The following is a 20,228-nucleotide window of genomic DNA, read 5'->3' on the forward strand; positions in this document are numbered from 1 at the left end:
TTAATGTGTACTTGTGTTTTGTCTACATGTATGTATTCCAAATGTGCACAGTGCCTGTAGAGGCCAGAAGAGGGCATTGAATCCTCTGGAACTGGAGTTACAGATGGTTGTGAGCTACCATGTGGGTTCTGGGATCTTTAGAAGATCAGCCAGTGCTCTTAATCATTGAGCTGTCTCCAGACCCACCTGTTTAATTATTATAATAAAAACCTTAAAATGGGATAAATAACACAGACTCATCTGTATATACACGTATAAAATATGTAAAGAAATGAGAAACTAGGTGTGGTGGCTCACTCCTCTAATCCCAGCATTTGGGAGGGAGGCAGAGCAGGTGGGTAGGTCTCTGAATTGGGAGTCTGCTTGGTCTATATAACAGGGCTGGATAGTAGTAGTAGGACCCTGTCTCAAAGAAAAAAGGGGGGATGGGAAAAAGATTAGCGCCTGTCTCGATCTCTGGTGTGTTTCTGGGTGTGCTTCAGTGGAAAACTAAAGGAATAATATTTCTGTGCACTAGACTTTTCTGTTAACTCTATTTATGAAATAGCCTATTTTTCTTTGAAATGATATGCAAACACCTGTGTATGTTGTGCTGCCATGAAGGCTCACGGGCTGACTTTGTGTCTGTAGGATAAACGCTGTGTCCAATGCCCAGGTGCGAGGTGACAGCTATGAGAGCGGCTGCCTAGGAAGAACTGGTAAGAGCAAACGTGGAGGCGATGCAGGGACCCTCAGGGAATAGGGACACGTCCCCAGGAAGGCAGAGCCTCCTCGGGAGTCTCTAGTTTATTTTATGTGTGTGAGTGTTTTGCTCGCATGTATGCAAGTTCACTTGTGTGGTGTGTGGTACCAAGGAGGCCAGGAAGATGTCGGATCTCCTGGAACTGAGGTAGGGACAGCTGTGAGCTGCCACAGGGGTGCTGGGAACTGAACCTGGGTCCTCTGAAAGAGCAGCAAGTGTTCTTAACAGAGGATCTCCAGCCCTACACCTTAATTTTTTAAAACAGAGTCTCTCGTTGTTCTGGAGTTCATTGACTTGGCTGGCAGTAGGCTCTGGGGGTCTGCCCGTTTCCACACAGCAGTGCTGGGCTCTGGGGCTCTGCCCGTTTCCACACAGCAGTGCTGGGCTCTGGGGGTCTGCCCGTTTCCACACAGCAGTGCTGGGCTCTGGGGGTCTGCCCATTTCCACACAGCAGTGCTAGGTGCAGGTGTGAACTGCTGTCCTGCTGTTCATAAATATGCGGGTGTTGGAGATCTGGCCCTGGTCCTCAGGCTTGGGCAGCCAGCTCTTTGCCAACAGCAGCGTCACCTGGACCGATTTCTCCACTTTATTTGGAACAACTCCAAGCCCATGGGGTGGTGCCATCCTGACTCAGGGTGAGGCTCCTGTCTCAGTAACCAGTCTAGAAACATCCTTACAGACATGCCCACATGCTGTTCCAGGAAGATTTTCAATCTCATCAAACTGACAGTCAAGATTATCCATCATTCCTGCTTTCTAAGAATATGTTGGTCTCCTAGGCTGGAGAGATGGCTCAGTGGTTAAGAGCACTGACTGCTCTTCTGAAGGTCCTGAGTTCAAATCCCAGCAACCACATGGTGGCTCACAACCACCCGAAAAGAGATCTGACTCCCTCCCTCTTCTGGGGTGTCTGAAGACAGCTACAGTGTACTTAGATATAATAATAAATAAATCTTTTTTATTTATTTATTTATTTATTTATTTATTTTTTAAAGATGTATTTATTTATTACATGTAAGTATACTGTAGCTGTCTTCAGACACACCAGAAGAGGGCGTCAGATCTCATTATGGATGGCTGCGAGTCACCATGTGGTTGCTGGGATTTGAACTCAGGACCTTTGGAAGAGCAGTCAGTGCTCTTAACCACTGAGCCATCTCTCCAGCCCATAATAAATAAATCTTAAAACAAAGATGTTGGCTCTCCCTGAGCATCCATATAACTGTCACTGGTTCTAGAAGGCCATGGCTCCGGCTGGAGACACTGCCCCGAACCTGGCGACAGTGTGCTCCTGTGGCCACAGAGCAGTCTGACTGCAGAGAAGCTGTGGTGTGATGCCTGGGATGTTCTCTAAGAGCTGGCCACGTAGTCCGAGGGGTGGCCATGGCCATCTGACACATCGGTTATCCGATCCTTTCAGTTACGGTGTAGGAAGCCGCTTTAGTGAGGCAGTTGTCAACGTCATTTCCTTAACTTGCTCAGGAATTAGTTTTTCTAGCAGTAAATAGCTAACTATTCTCCTTTCCAAGTTGTCTACCCATTTTTACTGTTTTTGTTTTGGTGTATGTGTGTGTGTGTGTGTGTGTGTGTGTGTGTGTGTGTGTGCATGAGTGCATGTGAGTGTGCACTTTAAATGCGTGCTTGTATTTTAAATCTTAATGCAGTTAAGTGTTATAGCAGGACTATGCAGGATCTACAATAAGTCAGTCACTTCTAATGCTGCATGATTGTAAGACATTCAGTATACTGCTGTGTGACTGTAAGACATTGTAGCTCCTTATACTGCTGTATGACTGTAAGACATTGTAGCTCCTTATACTGCTGTGTGACTGTAAGACATTGTAGCTCCTTATACTGCTGTGTGACTGTAAGACATTGTAGCTCCATATACTGCTTTGTGACTGTAAGACATTGTAGCTCTGTATACTGCTGCATGACTGTAAGACATTGTAGCGCTATATACTGTGACTGTAAGACATTGTAGCTCCGTATACTGCTGTGTGACTGTAAGACGTTGTAGCTCTGTATACTGCTGTGTGACTGTAAGACATTGTAGCTCTGTATACTGCTCTGTGACTGCAAGACATTGTAGCTCTGTTTACTGCTGTGTGACTGTAAGACTTTGTAGCTCCTTATACTGCTGTATGACTGTAAGACATTGTAGCTCCTTATACTGCTGTGTGACTGTAAGACATTGTAGCTCCTTATACTGCTGTGTGACTGTAAGACATTGTAGCTCCATATACTGCTTTGTGACTGTAAGACATTGTAGCTCTGTATACTGCTGCATGACTGTAAGACATTGTAGCGCTATATACTGTGACTGTAAGACATTGTAGCTCCGTATACTGCTGTGTGACTGTAAGACATTGTAGCTCTGTATACTGCTGTGTGACTGTAAGACATTGTAGCTCTGTATACTGCTCTGTGACTGCAAGACATTGTAGCTCTGTTTACTGCTGTGTGACTGTAAGACTTTGTAGCTCTGTATACTGCTATGTGACTATAAGACATTGTAGCGCTGTATGCTGTGTATACTGCTGTGTGACTGTAAGACATTGTAGCTCTGTATACTGTGTATACTGCTGTGTGACTGCAAGACATTGTAGCTCTGTGTACTGCTGTGTGACTGTAAGACTTTGTAGCTCTGTATACTGCTGTGTGACTGTAAGACATTGTAGCTCTGTATACTGCTCTGTGACTGTAAGACATTGTAGCTCTATATACTGTGACTGTAAGACACTGTAGCTCCATATACTGTTGTGTGACTGTAAGACACTGTAGCTCTGTATACTGCTGTGTGACTGTAAGACTTTGTAGCTCTGTATACTGCTGTGTGACTGTAAGACATTGTAGCTCTGTATACTGTGTATACTGCTGTGTGACTGCAAGACATTGTAGCTCTGTGTACTGCTGTGTGACTGTAAGACATTGTAGCTCTGTGTACTGCTGTGTGACTATAAGACATTGTAGCTCTGTATACTGCTGTGTGACTATAAGACATTGTAGCTCTGTATACTGTGTATACTGCTGTGTGACTGCAAGACATTGTAGCTCTGTGTACTGCTGTGTGACTGTAAGACATTATAGCTCCTTATACTGCTGTGTGACTGTAAGACACTGTAGCTCCATATACTGCTTTGTGACTAAGACACTGTAGCTCTGTATACTGCTGTGTGACTGTAAGACATTGTAGCTCTGTATACTGCTGTAAGACACTGTAGCTCTGTATACTGCTGTGTGACTGTAAGACATTGTAGCTCTATATACTGTGACTGTAAGACACTGTAGCTCCATATACTGTTGTGTGACTGTAAGACACTGTAGCTCTGTATACTGCTGTGTGACTGTAAGACTTTGTAGCTCTGTATACTGCTGTGTGACTGTAAGACATTGTAGCTCTGTATACTGTGTATACTGCTGTGTGACTGCAAGACATTGTAGCTCTGTGTACTGCTGTGTGACTGTAAGACATTGTAGCTCTGTGTACTGCTGTGTGACTGTAAGACATTGTAGCTCTGTATACTGCTGTGTGACTATAAGACATTGTAGCTCTGTATACTGTGTATACTGCTGTGTGACTGCAAGACATTGTAGCTCTGTGTACTGCTGTGTGACTGTAAGACATTATAGCTCCTTATACTGCTGTGTGACTGTAAGACATTGTAGCTCCATATACTGCTTTGTGACTAAGACATTGTAGCTCTGTATACTGCTGCATGACTGTAAGACATTGTAGCTCTATATACTGTGACTGTAAGACACTGTAGCTCTGTATACTGTTGTGACTGTAAGACACTGTAGCTCTGTATACTGCTATGTGACTGTAAGACACTGTAGCTCTGTATACTGCTGTGTGACTGTAAGAAGCCACTGTCCTCACAGGTGCTCGGGTCTGGCTCTTCATTGGTTTCATGCTGATGTTCGGGTCGCTCATCGCCTCCATGTGGATTCTTTTTGGTGCATATGTTACTCAAAGTAAGTGCGCACTCCCCTCTATGTTATGGGGGTGTGGCGTTTGGAGTTACTGTTAGTGTGATTACTGAATTAGGTTAAATTCTTCCTCTGGGTAAAGACACTAATTCATAGAACCTATCTTTGTGAGTGTGTTGGCTCATAGAAAATCATAGCTCCTAACCAATCCAGACCTCCAGCCATCTCTAGAGTTCCTGAATGCCTTCCCATGGGCAGCTGAGTTCTTAAACTAGAGGGCCGCCCACTGGGCGCCACCGGGAGAAAGTGAGGCACAGATAGGTCTACTGTGTTCATCCCTTGTACACAGCTCCAAGTTCTTAGACCCAGAACATGGAACAGTTAAGCTTTTTGTTCCTTGTGTACAGTGAAGCCAGATCTAAATGGACATGTGGTTCATTGTCTCTTTATTGAATTTATTCTAAATATTCAAAGTGTTTCATTGCAGGAGTGGATTTGAATTAAGTGTGTTTGGCTGTGGGCTGCTGGGCCAGAGGAAGCTAGGGTGCAGTAAAACACCAGTTAGGTTTTAGCTTGTTTCCAGACTAAGAACCAGAAAGGCAGCCTGGGTGGTGGCTCTGCTCACTTCACCCGAGAAACAGACAAACGGTTGGCATTTGCTGAGACGAGGCCAGCATTTCTGTGCAGCGTCGGGGACCTTTGTCACGGCTCTGCTTAGGCCCTGTCTTAAAAGCCAGTGCACAGCGAGAGGCTTCTCTGCTACGGCCTCACTGGATCCCAGCCGCGGTGCTCGGTCTGTGTGCTACTTAGAAAGTGGGCTTTCTTTTGTTTCAGGGCCATTTCTGACATATTTCAGATTTTATCACATAGCTTCTTAAACTATTAATACTTATAACAGCAGCTACCATTTACATATACACTGAACATCTCTAATGTGATTTGAACTCCAAATTGCTCCAAAATTGGAAATATTCTGAGTTTTGGTCTTAAAGTCAACCCCTGACCCCCTGACCTCGTGTGATGGATGTAGTCAAACAGGTGTACTAAAACCTCCTATAAAATCACTTTCAAACTGTGTGTTAAGGTACATATGCAACATAACTGAACTTCATGGGGCTGGAGAGATGACTCAGTGGTTAAGAGCACTGACTGCTCTTCCAGAGGTCCTGAGTTCAATTCCCAGTGACCACATAGTGGCTCATAACCATCCATCCATAATGAGATCCAACGCCCTCTTCTGGCGTGTCTGATGTAGTCATAAAATAAATATTAAGCTGGGCAGTAGTGTCGCACGCCTTTAATCACTTGGGAGGCAGAGGCAGGTGGATTTCAGAGTTCAAGGCTAGCCTGGCTACAGAGTGAGTTTCAGGACACCCAGGGCTACACAGAGAAAACCTGTCTCAGAAAAACAAAAAACAAAAAACAAAAAAAAACCCTGAACTTCATGGTCACACTTGGGTTCCAACCCCAGTATTGGCATATATAGATATCTCCAAATCTGAGAACTGAACTCTGCACTTGATCTTGGCCAAAAGGCCGAGAAGCGATGAGAACTGAACTCTGATCCCAAGTATTTTAGATAAGGAGTATGTGTCTGGTATCAAGTAATGGTACAGGTACAGTTGCAGCCGTTAGACAGAGTCACCCACTTAATTCCCACTCCTGTGGGGTGTCCCCTGATATAAGGCCCATTCTACAGATGAGAAAGTTAAGACCCTGAGCTTCAGTTACCTGCTCAAGGTTATGCAGTTAGTAACAGAGTTAGGATTCAACACCAAGAACTTGGCTCGGACTTGAGCTCTCCAGCCCACCTGCTGCTTGGTTTTTATGCTCTCAAAAGACTGAAATATAAACCAGTTTCTTTATGGTAGCCAGTGGTTTTACACCAGTAGTTGCAGTTTAACAAAAGTCCCAAGTTCCATCAGATAGTTAGCTGATTGCTTCGTCAGGAAGAGAGCTGGGCAGCCCCTTTGTGACTGTCACTCAGGGTTTGCATGATGTCACAGAGTCAACAGACTTAAATAATCAACAATGCAACCAACCTCCTTTTTATTTCTTTGCTGGCCTTACCAGGGAAAGGTGTTGTGCTTTCTTGGCACTGTTTGTGAGACCGTGGCCCACTGTTTCCCAGAGTGGCCTCAGTTTCCACTCTTTCCTGGGCTGAAGTGTTCCTGCTGCTGCGCGGCCTCCACATCACTGGAACTGTAGTGTCCAGTCCTGGCACCTTTGAGTTACATGAGTTAGACAGAGGTCTTTGACATTTATTTAGAGTAAAAGTAATCTTTTAGGGAATGAAATTATTGTTTCATTGTAGACATCTTAAAGATTACAGTAACTGTCCTGTGTTCTAACATACAGAGAGTGTGCAGGCTCTTGTTCTGAACAGCACCAGCTGGGCCACTCCCCTCCTCCACTGTTCCCCTCCTCTCTCACCCCCTCCCCTCCTCTCCTCTGCCCTCCTCCGTTGCTCCCTCCTCTCCTCTCCTTCCCTCCTCTGCCACCCCCTCCTCTAATTCATTTCTCTCTTTGTGCACAGATATTGATGTTTACCCTGGACTAGCTGTGTTCTTTCAAAATGCTCTTATATTTTTTAGGTAAGTTGTCTTATTTCCTTTCTTTTTAGATTTTTAAAAAGATTAAATTCATGTGTCTGCATGAGTGACTGCATGTATCCATGTGTACTGTGTGCACGCTGCTGTGGTGGCCGAGGAGGCCTGAAAAGTAGACCAGCTCCTGGAACTGCAGTTGCAGAGCTCTGAGCCACCTTGTGGTGTTGGGTTATCTACAAGAACAGCAAGTGCGCTCTACTGCTGAGCCATCTTTCCAGCTCCAAGGCACCTCATTTCTCATACCTAAAATGTTTACAGACATGTCAACAGCATCCTAAGAGTGTCATGGCCGTGGAACATTAGTGGGAACCTGTAGCCAGGGCCCTGCTATGTGCCAAGACCTCATTCATCTGGGCAGGCCCTCTCTCCCCTTTCAGTCCGTTACTACTTTAAAAGGTACCACGTGCTCGTCTGTTTGTGGGCGAGCCGCTCAGAGCTCCTGGAAAGACAAGACAGAGCACGTGAGTGCAGCAAAGCTTAGGCCCAGACCGTTGAGCCATAGCCTGTGCTTTGCTTAGCAAACCCGTGCACACTTGTAAGAAACAGAAGGGAACAGGTGACTCAGAGTTGGAGGTCAGCCTGCTCTTCATAGCTAGTTCCAAGACACCCAGGGCTACACAGTGGGACCTGCCTCCAAAAAAGAAAAGGTAATGTACACAGAACCCGCTGGAACTTGAGTTTTCTAGACAACTTAAAGGAAGTATAAAGTAACATCTCGCTAAAAGTATTTCTTAGAAGAAACTTCTTAGAGCCTCACGGGGAAAGCTGCCTGCTGTACTTGTCCAGTGACATCTGTCCGTGCAGCGTGAGAGGGTTAGCTGTGCACGCACGGGGTTATCTTTCTGTCACATCAGAGAAGCTCAACACCGAGCACTCTTGCTACTGGCCACCATCATGGCAATGTGGCAGTGCGTGGGGCTGTTTTCCTCATGTTTCTTACGCTAGGGGTTTATTGCTCTAAAAATTAGGATTTATGGATTTCATAAATTAAGGTTTTTAAGCTAATATTTTATAGTCCATTTTCTCTTTCTTAGGTTCCAGGTACATTTGTAGTAATCTTAGGTGGTGACAATGACTGCTGCTGCTTCCTCCTTCTCCCTTCCTCCCCCTCCTCCTTTTTCCTCCCCTCCTCTGCCTCTCCTCTTTTTGTGCTCCATCTTCCCTTTTCTCCCCTCCCCCCCAGCCTTCCTCTCCCCTCCTGCCTTCTACTTCCCTCACCTCCTCCTCCCTCCCTCCCTCTGTCCCTCAAGTAATGCAGGGTCTTTCTGTGTTGCCTAGCTGGCCTTAAACTCCAGTAATCCTTCCCATGATCCTCCTGCCTCAGTCTAAGCATCTGGGAGCAGAGGAGGAGCCACTGTGCCCAGCTCTTCCATGTGCTTGTCACAGTTGCCCCTGCTCTGAGGCCCCTGCCCTGTGTTTTGCTTTACCATTGTCTTCTCCTTCCCTGTGTGTGGTTCCCAGTGTTTGTCCTGCGTACCCCTGAGCTGAGCTCCCTCAGAGTCCAGCTGGATCACTCACTCCACACATTGGAATTTCAGCCCTAGAAGCTCAGCTCAGGTCTTTGGTGTTTTCTGTCTCTCCTTGGCATCTCTGACTGTTTATAGCCTTTTTGATACCTGTATCTAAGGCCTGGGCTGTATTACTTTATTGACTATTTCTATTTACTTCTCAGTTTGGGGTTATTTTTTCCATTTGCAGCTTTCTGTGCAGTTTGTTGGGGTTGTAGTTTTTGGTATTGTTTTGATAGTGTTTTTGAGCCCAAGTTTCATGTGTCCTAGGCTGGCCTCAAGCTCACTATAGCTGAGGATGACCGTGAACTGATGCTCCTTCCTTTACCTCCCAAGTGCTGGGAAGATGGGCATCAGCTCTGACAGCGCCCGCACTGCCACAGTACTAAGTATCGGGCGTAGGCCTGGAGGATTGACAGAAAACACAGACTCAGGTCATTCAGTAAGAGAATGCCAAAGCTTTACTGAGGGACCAGCGATATATACTAGAGACCAGGGAAAACAACAGGACAAAACAATCATAGCCATAGATCAGGCACCAGGGAGGTCCCTACCACACTGGGCAGGTAAACAGGAATCAAATTAAGCTACAGGATGTTCCACAGGATGTTTCCTGGGCAAACAGCTCAGCTGGGGGAGTTGAGCTAAGCTCACCAATGCCCAACAGGTCCCCTTTTTTATTTTATAAAAGGAATAGCATCTGTCTTAGGTCACCTTCTATCCAACTCCCATTACCCGTCTCTGGGAATCCCTGCCGGTCCCAGAGCCCCTGTCCTAGGTTGGTGTGGACTAGAAAGGAGTTGCCCGTCATAGACTAACTATTCTCGATACAGGCTGAGCCAAATTTGAGCAGATGCATTATCCTGTGCTAAAGACATAAGCACTTGTCTAGTTACTGCTCTGGACTAGTTTTGTTGTTTGCACATACGGTTTAGAAGGAACAATCCCAATGCAGCAGCTCCACAAGCCAAAAGCCCTAGTGCCATTGACCCAGACTTTTTTAATCAGGGGCAGTAGTAATATCAAAGTCTCTCTTATGGCGATACAAGGTAACAGGGAGTCTTCCTTCATCATTTAGAGGGATAGGCACAATTCCAGGAATTCTTACAACCACAGCTGCATCTTCATACTCTCAGCAGTTTGTCAATACACACAACCTGCTTAAAAAAAAAATTCAATTTCTTCTTGTCTTCTTCCTGTTCATTAGAGACTTTTCAAACTACAGAAAAGAATGGGGCCAAAACACATGGTTTAGTATTCAAGGAAACATTGCAAAGCACGAGACAGGAAGCAAGAAATGAAGCTCTATCTAACTAACTCCTATTACTATTTTTAATAAAACAAACTATTCTCTAATATAAAATGCATTACTCTGTTCTTCTAATTTAGCTGCAGCCTTCCCCGTAGTCCTATTACTAGAGAGCACAACTGGCCACACAGTACTACTTATCCACACTGGCATCAGGACTGGTGGATAACTCTTTTCATTTTACTAAACCCTCTGACTTCTTCGCACCTTTCCAATGTCTGTCTGCAGCAGAAAACTTATCTCTATCTATTAATAAAAAATTTAAAGAACAAAGGACAATCTAGCATGCAGAGAGGTAAACTCTCCCTTTTTTGTTTTTTCAAGATAATTTTTTTTACAGTAAGATTAGCTTTCTCCACTATAGCTTGCCCTTGAGGATTATATGGAATTACTGTTGTATGAATAATATGAAAGTCCGCACAAAATTTTTCAAAGTATCTGCTAGTATATGCTGGACCATTATCGGTTTTTAACTGATTTGGGACTCCCATGCAAGCAAAAGCTTGTAAACAATGATTTTTTTACATCTTTTACCTTTTCACCACTATGTGCAGATGCAAAAATCATACAAGAAAAGGTATCTGTAGATACATGAACAAATTGTAGTTTCCCAAATGACGGACGTGAGTCACATCCATTTGCTAAATATCATTTGCTTTAAGACCTCGGGGATTCACTCCCAAATGGGGGATGAAATGAACTGAGCACACTGAGGGCATTGAGTAACAATTTGCACAGCTTGTTCTCTGGTAATATCGCAGTGAAACTTCAACGAATTTGCCTTAAGATTAAATTTATTATGATTAAAATTATTATGCATATTCAAGGCTTTATCATAATTTGTGGCCAAATTCAATGCAACCAATGGAGATTGAGTATATAAATCTGCTTTATGATTGCCCTGCATCCTGGGTCCAGGTACTAATGAATGTCCTCGTTTATGGCCCACAAATACTGGTTGTTTGCGCTGCCACAGAAGAGCTTGTCCATAATATGGGTCCCTCCTGCCAAAAAACACCTGTGGGAGAATGTTTAGAGGCAAAACCCCAAAACAATAATTCTTTAGAATAATCTATATAATTTAGATGAGCGTCCTCAAGGGCTCTTAGTACTATTTCTAAGCATTCCCTAGCTTCCTTTGTTAATTTCCTAGGAGAGTAGGGTAAAGCATCCCCCTTTAGTATATCAAAAAGGGGCTTTAACTGCCCTGTACTAAGTCTCAATGATGGCCGTAACCAATTTATATTTCTCCTAATAACTTCTGGAAATCATTCAATGTTTTTAAGGTATCCATTCTAATTTGCAATTTTTGTGGATGAATTCCTTTTTGTAAGAGTTCATGGATATGGATATTCTTTTTGCACCTTTTCAGGTGCAATGATCAATCCAGCTTGCCTTAAATCATATTGACGATCAGCATAAGCTGCAAGAAGTACCTTCTCCTCTCTAGCTGTCAAAAGAATATCACCCATGTAATGAATTATGTACATCTCAGAATACTTTGTCCTTAAGGGTTGTAGAGCTGTTGCCACATACACTTGACACATAATGGGGCTATTAGCCATGCCTGGAGGCAACACTACCCAATGGCTCTCTAAAATTAATAGAGGGAATACTAAAAGCAAACCGCTCATAATCTTGGGATGCATGTATAAATCTATAGGAAATATAAAAGCATTCATGGAACCAAATTTTAACAACTTATCTTTTGGATAACAATTATCGATTTTGCCTAAAAGGCTTTCCAGGTAATAGGCCAAGTATCAATACTCTATCATGACCAATTTGATTGTTGATTGAAACAAGGAACAAACGTTTTATCAGGTTCTTAAGACATTCTTTTCAAAATACTTTCATGATTCTACCAACAATGCTTTATCAACACACCAACAGCTTTTGAGTAGGATGTTAAAACTTTACTTGGAAATGAAAAAGGCTGACTCTACATTAATGCTCCCTTTGCCAAGGAATGGCTGTGAACACATAACGTAAACAACTGATCACAGTAGCTGTCTCTACTATCTGTAAAGTTATTTGTCTTTTGCCAGTTAATTTGCATTTACCTTGAGAACAGAGGTTTAAGTCCTCCTGTGGTAAGCTTAGAGCAATGTCTTAGCCAATAAATGTTTTACAATTATCAGGATGCAAAGCAAAAAACAACATTCTGACTCCATAATAATTTTGTATGGAGTAGCCAGGCCAGATTTTAATGCCTTCATAACTTGTCCATAGCCTTGTTAACCCTTCATAGATCTTAAGTTTGAACTGTATTTTGAACCACACCTGGACAGATCTGTCAGTAATGCTGTTTTGGCCTGAAACTTCCTAGGTGGTGATTGCAAGACAAAAGCAGTGCCTCACAAGCCTCCACTGAGGCAGCTCTGAGCTTTGCATTTACTCAAATGTAAATTATTTTCTAATATGAGCCTATTGCCCATTGTATGAGGGTCAAGTAACAAAAGGAACCTGAAATTTGAGGGTTCCCAGAAAAATTCTACTAGCTATTTTTAGTAGTCTTATCTACAAATTTTTGAAACAATTCAGAAAGAGCCTGTTTAATACCAAGTAAATTCCCACTAAGATCTCCTTTTCAATCTTGGGCGGTTAAATTTTGCTTCTCCCACTGTATCCAATAAATCTTGTGAAAAAGTGGCAGCAGGCCTATACTGGCCACTGCTGTTTTTTTTTTTTTTTTTTTTAATTTTTATCATTCTTGAAATCATCTTAAATACAAAATATGAGTAAGTTAAGAATCATAAGCCTTTGATCAGACTGCAAACTGCAGTCAATGGTACACTGGCAGTTGTTAAGCATACTTCCTAATTTTCTCTTGCAATATTAGAGCATAGCAAAACCCAATTTTAAATGATCTATTCTCTTTAAAATCAATGGCAAATGCATTACTTTCACACTACCAGGTTTGTCTGCAAGTTCTTACGTTTGAATACATGACAGTACAACTTATAATACCTCATTAAAGACACATTGTTTTAAGCCATGCCCTTATAAGTCTAATTTCTAGGATAAGAATCACACAAAACATTATGCCTGTTTTTCCTGGGTTGAGTCATGCCATGTGTTGTTGTTTAAGATAACTCCAACCCTGAGTTACCAGTTTTAAACTAACTTTTTGTTACCAATGTAATAATTTTTAATCATGCCCAATAACTTATAAACCAATACTCTATAGTCAAGACATGCAAAACATATTTATACCTTTAAGACCAATCAGAAACAAAAATGAAGTGACTACACATATCTTATAAATTTAAACCAAACAACATTTTTTTTTCCTAGCTGTAATTTTAAGAGAAAAAGCACTTTGTACAATTGCAGAGATTTCTCTAGGAGAAACATCCATTAGCCTACTTGCTCTAGAACTCGAGAAGTTGCTGGCCCTTAAAAGCAGCTTTTCCCCAGCTGTGCTTGACTCCTAGCTAAATGCAGGGCAGCTTAAGTCAGCCTCTGCTGTGTAAACTAAGATTGGCTCAAGAGAGGGACCACCAGCAGATAAAATTTTTACCAATTTTTCTTTTCAACATGAAACAGAACAACAAACAACAAAACAAGGACAGACATAAATTGACACGTGGACAAATTGGTGCACCAAAGTCAAACAGTACATAGAGAGGGAAGAGCACTTGTAACTAGTACTAAGAGCATCTCCAGTAGGGTCCATAGAGGAAAGAGGATGTCTCCATGTTTCCCCTTGTCCGTAGGAGAGTTTTGAAATCCATTTTCCTTCTCTCTTCCTCTTTCTCTCTCATGTTTCTAAAATTCATGTTTGTTGTTGTTGTTGTTTGTTTTTTTACTTTGTTTCTTTATTTTATTTTATTCTATTCCCTATTCTTCTTGCTTGATGCAGTTCTAGACTGCTGACAGTTTGCCTAATAAAATTCCCCATCCCAATTCGCTGCCACACCCTAGCTTGTCTCAGCATCAGGCCTACACTGATTCAGTCTAGCCGGTATCCCTTTTGCACCCCTGCAACAACAGCCTTCAAAAGATGACATTTATAGCGCTAACATTAATGCTGCCTGTTGCTTACCGTGCAGGATACATAACTTTTCTCATTCCTGTGGATCTCCACCCAAGACAGCATACCTCAGTTGGTCTCTCTGTTTCCAAGCCCCAATTTCAGGCACCAACCTGTAGCTGCCGTTTTACTTTTTCCGGTATCTTATTTTCCCCAATGTGTTCCTCTCTCTTTGCCAGCCGGCCTTTCTTGGACCAATCCCGTCAGGTGCTCCTCTCTTTCCCGATCTCGGTGGGACCTCCACTTGACAGCTCCTGCGCTGCCACAGTACCAAGTATTGGGCGTAGGCCTGGGGAATTGACAGAAAACACAGACTCCGGGTCATTCTGTAAGGAGAGTGCCAAAACTTTGCTGAGAGACCAGCAACATATATATACTAGAGGCCAGGGAAGGGAACAGGAAAAAACAATTATAGCCATAGGTCAGGCACCTAGGAAGTCCCTACCTCACCAGGTGGGAAGGCAGGAATCAAACTAAGCCTGGGATGTTTTGCAGGATGTTCTGCAGGATGTTTCCTATGCAAAACAGCTCAGCTGGGGGAGGTGAGCTAAGCTCACCAATGCCCAACAAGCTCCTTCTGCTCTGTTAGGACGGACACCTCCTGCCACTCCTTCACAGCAGTGTCTATGGTTGGACTTTGACAGCCTCAGTGACCCTCGCTGACTCTGTCCCACAAGGAACTTATGTGTTCATTTAGAATCAGCCTTATCCCATCACTTAGCCGGAGGCCTGGTGCATTCCAGGATTGAGCCTACTGTCACTGCTGAAGAATAGAGAATTACATCTGGTCTGTGCTGGGATGTGTCTGTGACTATAGCACAGACAGAGGTGCTCTGAGAGCTGTAAAGTGGCCTGTGCGCGCCAACCACGCAAGGCAGCCTCTGGCTCCCACACTTTCCTAGGTGTTACGTGGGAGTCCTTCCCTTCGCCCAGCGTCTGTTACAGAGGAGCGCATTCCTCTGCAGCACCTCTGAGTTTGCGCTTGGCTTGCGTAGGAGGTGAGCTCTGTGTAGCTTGCGCGTGTCTCATGGCTTTACCATCCCTTCCAGCACTCTGATCTACAAATTTGGAAGAACAGAAGAGCTCTGGGCCTGAGATCACTGCGCACACACCGCACCTCCCTCTTGTTGTCTTCCGCCCAGCTCCTTCATCTCTAGTCTAATTTACATATCACCAAATGGAGCACCTGTGTGCTTGGGCTATGTCTTCAAAGTTTAGTGCCCTGAGTTGTGAATTGTTTTTGCAAAATGTCTGTCTTGGTTTCTCATCAACTAGATGAGTTAATGTATACATAATACATCATACATGTACACATACATAATACATGTACACATACATAATATATCATACATGTACACATACATGATGCTGAGTGCCAGGTCGTTACTCCCAAGACTAAGATGGGTGTGGATCCTGAGCCAGGGATATTGTCTTGGTGTTTAGAGGTGAATATTCTGTCCTGGTATCTCTGTTTGAAAATGTGCAGAATAGACAGCTTCGTGTCTCTAGAGGCCCTGGGCTGTTAACAAAGGCAGTTCTGCCAGGTGTAATTTATTTTGGCTTAGAAATGAGATTTTTTTTTAAAGGAAAAAATGTTTGTGTGTATTAAAGAGCTGGACTTTTTATATGAAGATTTTTTTTAAATGCCCAAAGGACTAGTTTGAAAGCCCCCCTTTTACAAAGAATTCCTCTAACTTGACTTTTGTCTGAGAAGGGATAACACAGAGATAAACTCCATTTTGTAAAAAAGACGGTAGGCAGCTGAGGCATGTGCTTCCCGTCTTACCGAGCCCTCTGTGCCTGGGTTGTCGTGGGTAGCTTGCCTCCGTCACACACAGCAAGGGGCCTGCAGCAGGCGCAGTTTAGATGCATGGTGCAAGCAGAATAACTAGCTAAAGACCTCTTCCCAACGGCGCTGTGACCTAGAGGTCAGCGGCTTTATTCACTTTGTTCCTGACCCCTTCTGTGTTGCTCTCGCGCTGCAAAGGAGAAGGATCCTGTGCAGAAAGTCCACACTCCTCGCCGGGCTCCTTCCCGGCTTTGACTCATGTATATTTCTGTGGGCCTTTCCCTTAGGTCAAGATTTTGAGTTGCACTTTTCGCCCTAGAGGATCTTTATAAGACCTTTTGCTGTAAAACAGTAGTAAGGATGGGTCGTAGTGCTGCACCTTCTGATGCGGGCCTTACTTAGCCGGCCTCTCTGAGAGGCCCCACCACGCACAGCGTGTGACTGGCTGCTGATCCTGCGCTTCATTCTGATGCTCTTGCTCCATTACTGTCCCATCGGTCCCTCCAAATGCCAGCTTGGTCTGGCTTCCAGCGAACTATAAATCTAACCACACATTTCCATTCTTAGAACTAATGCAATAAATACTCCATTACATACGCTGCACAGTTAGGTGTGCTGGGAAAGTGACCCGTACAACCCAGCTCTGCATCCTCCACTGTCCGAGAAGCTCTCACAAGCAAGGAGAAGCCACACTCCACACAGCGTGGAAACGCGGAGGTCTATGAAGGGCTGCCCTGACGACCGACTGAAGATGGCGGTGGCTTCTCTGTTCATAAATTTTGTTTTAATTGTGACCAAGTCTGTTGATTTCCTCCATTTGTTGTTTCATTAAACAAGAGAGATGAAGTTAGTATCCTCTCATGGATATAAGTTAATAGAATTCTTGGTAATCATATACATTGCACACAGTTCTCTTAATAAAGGTCTCACTGTTGCTCAAGACGTGGAATCTGAGTCTTTTGTATGTGGGCCATTGTCAGAGTGTGCTGGAGTCTGTTCTATGTGGGCCGTTGTCAGAGTGTGCTGGAGTCTGTTCTATGTGGGCTGTTGTCAGAGTGTGCTGGAGTCTGTTCTATGTGGGCCGTTGTCAGAGTGTGCTGGAGTCTGTTCTATGTGGGCTGTTGTCAGACTGTGCTGGAGTCTGTTCTATGTGAGGCATGTTGTCAGAGTGTTCTGGAGTCCATTGTATGTGGGACATGTTGTCGGAGTGTGCTGGAGCAGATCCTTACGGTTACTTTTTTTTTGGTTGTTTTGAGACGGGCTCTCACTGTGTAGCCCTGGCTACTCTGAGGCTTGAAATGTAGACCAGGCTGACTTTGAACACACAGAGATCTGTCTGCCTCTGGTTCCCAAGTGCAGGGATTAAAGACATGGGCACCACATATAACCCGTGTTACTGTGTGTGTGAGATGTGTGGGTGCACATATGTGTACAGGTGTGTGTGCGTATTTGTGGAGGCCAAAAGTTAGCCTCAGACAGTCCTCAGAACTGACTATCTTGCCTTTTGAGGCAGTTCCCCACTGGGCCCTGAGGGTTCACAAGTTAGACAGGCTGACTGTTCATCTGCAGGGACCCAGCGGTCTCTGCCTCCCTAGTGCTTCGACTGCAGGCACGTGCCATCGTGCCTGGCTTACTTGGGTTCTATAGATGAGACAGCCACAAACACTTGCCTGTCAAGCCCTGCACCAACCGAGCTGTCTCCCCGGGCCCCTCGCTCATTGACTTTCTCTCGTCGCTGATGAAGACAGGCGAAGATTTTTCCATTGTGAGATTTGTTTTTCCTTTCTCAGGAACTGGTAGGCACGAACTGAACTTTCAAGGCTGAAAGGCTGATGATAGCTAACCATGGAGCCTGGCCTCTTACGTAGGAAACTCAAGAGTGTTTGCCACGGACAGGTTGAATGTGCGCTCTGCATTCCGGTCAATTCTGGATCATGGAACATATATTTGTTATGTGTATAAATGCTTTTCTCTGCATGTATGTATATGGACCACATGTGTACCCAGTACAAGGGGAGGATAGAAGGTACTGAGATTCTCAGCAGCGGGAGTTACAGATGGTTGTGAGCTGCTGTGTGCTCTGTGAACCAAGTTCGAGTCCTCAGCAAGGGCAGCAGCGCCCTTGACTGCTGGGCCAGCTCTCCAGCACGGCAGTCTTTTTAATGAATCATTTTAGATTTTAACATTTCATAGAAAACAGTTTCTGCCAGTCTCACAGGTTTGTCCCCATTCTTCTATGTACTATGCTGATTGCTCTTGGGTACTTTTCTGATTAAAACTGTGAAGGTGTGTTGGGTGGTGGTGGTGGACACCTTTAATCCTATTACTTTCGAGGCAGGGGCAGGTGGTTCTCTATGAGTTCAAGGCTAGCCTGGTCTACAGAGCCAGTTCCAGGACAACCAGAGCTACACAGAGAAACTGTCTTGAACCCCCCTACCCCACCCCCCAAAAAGTGAAGGTTTGGGCTTCTTTTAGTATTATTTATATGTTTTGACTCTCTGAGTAGGTCAGTTCTGTCCACCGTATCTGGCCTAGGGCTCAAACACAGGACTTCAGGCCTGGGGACAAGGGCCCTTACCCACTAAACCATCTCACTGCCTCGATTTTGGACATTTTAATCTCCAATGACAGCCTGTTAAACTCTGAAGGGCATCTCTGAAGCAGACTCTAAGCAGTGAGCTATATTCCATTGCAGGGCAACGTTGAGGATAGTGTGCTCTTTCAGTGAGTGCCGGCCCTGCATCGAACGTCGGCAAAGGTTAGACACTGTCTTAATCAGGTTTCTACTGCTGCGAGGAACCACCATGACCAAAAGCAAGTTGGAGAGGGAGGGCTTTTCAGCTCACACTTCTACATTGCTGTTCATCACAGGAGGAAGTCAGGACAGGAGCTCAAAATGGGGCAGGAATCTGGAGGCAGGAGCTGACACAGAGGCCATGGAGGGCTGCTTACTGACTTGCTCAGCCTTTTTTTTTTTTTTTTTGGTTTTTTGAGACAGGGTTTCTCTGTGTAGCCCTGGCCTGGAACTAACTCTGTAGACCAGGCTGGCCTCGAATTCAGAAGTCCTCCTGCCTCTGCCTCCCAAGTGCTGGGATTACAGGCATGCTCCACCACGCCTGGCTCAGCCTACCTTTTTATAGAACCCGGAACCACCAGCCCAGGATGGTACAATCCACAACAGACTGGGCCCTTCTCCATTGATCACTAATTGAGAAAATGCCTTACAGCTGGATCTTACGGAGGCATTTCCTCAACTGAGGCTCCTTTCTCTCTGATGACTCTAGCTTGTGTCAGCTTGACATGAACATCACTGTGAAGCCACAGCCTCACCTAAAAACATAACTAATTTTAAAAGTCCCACAGTCTTTACAAATTCAAGCACATCAAATTTTCAGTCTCTTTAAAATATCCAATTTCTCTCAAAAAAAAAAAAAATCCAGTCTTTTAAATTCAAAGCTTCGCTGAGTAGTGGTGGTGCACGCCTGTAATCCCAGTACTTGGGAGGCAGAGGCAGGGGGATTTCTGAGTTTGAGGCCAGCCTGGTCTACAGAGTGAGTTTCAGGACAGCCAGGGCTATACAGAGAAACCCTGTCTCAAACAAACAAACAAAATCCAAAGCTTCTCATCTGTGGGCCCCAGTAAAATAGTTTCTTGCTTCAAGAGGGAAAAATCAGGGCCCAGTCAAAGGAAAAAAGCAAATTCCAGCCCCCCAAGACTGGATCTACTCATGACCTGGACTCCAAGGGCTCGGGCCCCTTTCCCAGCTCCCCCTTCTGTAGCACACAGACTGGCCTCTCCTCTCGGCCCTGCTGGCTCCACTCCACTGCCACTGCGGCTGCCGCTGCCGCTGCCGCTGCCGCTGCTGCTCTCTCAGCCCATAACGCGCCATTTCCAAACCCCGGGGTCTTCGCTGCAACTGCTCTCTCCATGGTGCCAAGCCTCAAATTCTTCTGCAGGGACCCCTTCAGTCTGTGAGGCTTCAGCTGTCACTGAGGCTGCACCTTCATCGGTGGCCGTCCCTGGCCTCACACAGTGCCCAGCCTCAGCTGCTCTGCATGACCCCTTCCTACCTTCAAAACCAATACCACCGGGGAGGCTCTTACACATGACCTAGTCCAGTTGCAGCAGGAGCTACAACCTTGGCTACCTCTGGAACACAGCTTCTGTGCTCTCAGAAAACACTTCCCAGAAGATTTCACCTCAGTGACGTTGGTCTCTTCTTAATCACCGCTAATTTCTTAGCTCCAGCTGACCAGGATCAATTGTTCCGGTAACACAAAGGTTTCACTTTTGCAGTTCTGG

The 20,228-nt window shown here is 44.7% G+C and overlaps 1 protein-coding gene across 2 annotated transcripts in view; it reads left to right on the plus strand.

Annotated features, from left to right (window-relative positions):
• Positions 1-16,866, plus strand: part of Tmem50b (transmembrane protein 50B) — a 38,422-nt gene extending 21,556 nt beyond the window's left edge. For both annotated transcript variants that reach the window (XM_052158997.1, XM_052158998.1), the window contains exons 4-7: positions 631-698; positions 4,628-4,720; positions 7,212-7,269; positions 15,187-16,866. In XM_052158997.1, the coding sequence (XP_052014957.1) occupies positions 631-698; positions 4,628-4,720; positions 7,212-7,269; positions 15,187-15,232 (265 nt within the window). In that variant the 3' untranslated portion in view covers positions 15,233-16,866. The remainder of the gene's footprint in view (positions 1-630; positions 699-4,627; positions 4,721-7,211; positions 7,270-15,186) is intronic.
• The last annotated feature ends 3,362 nt before the right edge of the window (positions 16,867-20,228 follow it).

This window comes from Apodemus sylvaticus, chromosome 15 (genome assembly GCF_947179515.1).
Source record: "Apodemus sylvaticus chromosome 15, mApoSyl1.1, whole genome shotgun sequence".
NCBI classification, from domain to species: Eukaryota; Metazoa; Chordata; class Mammalia; order Rodentia; family Muridae; genus Apodemus; species Apodemus sylvaticus.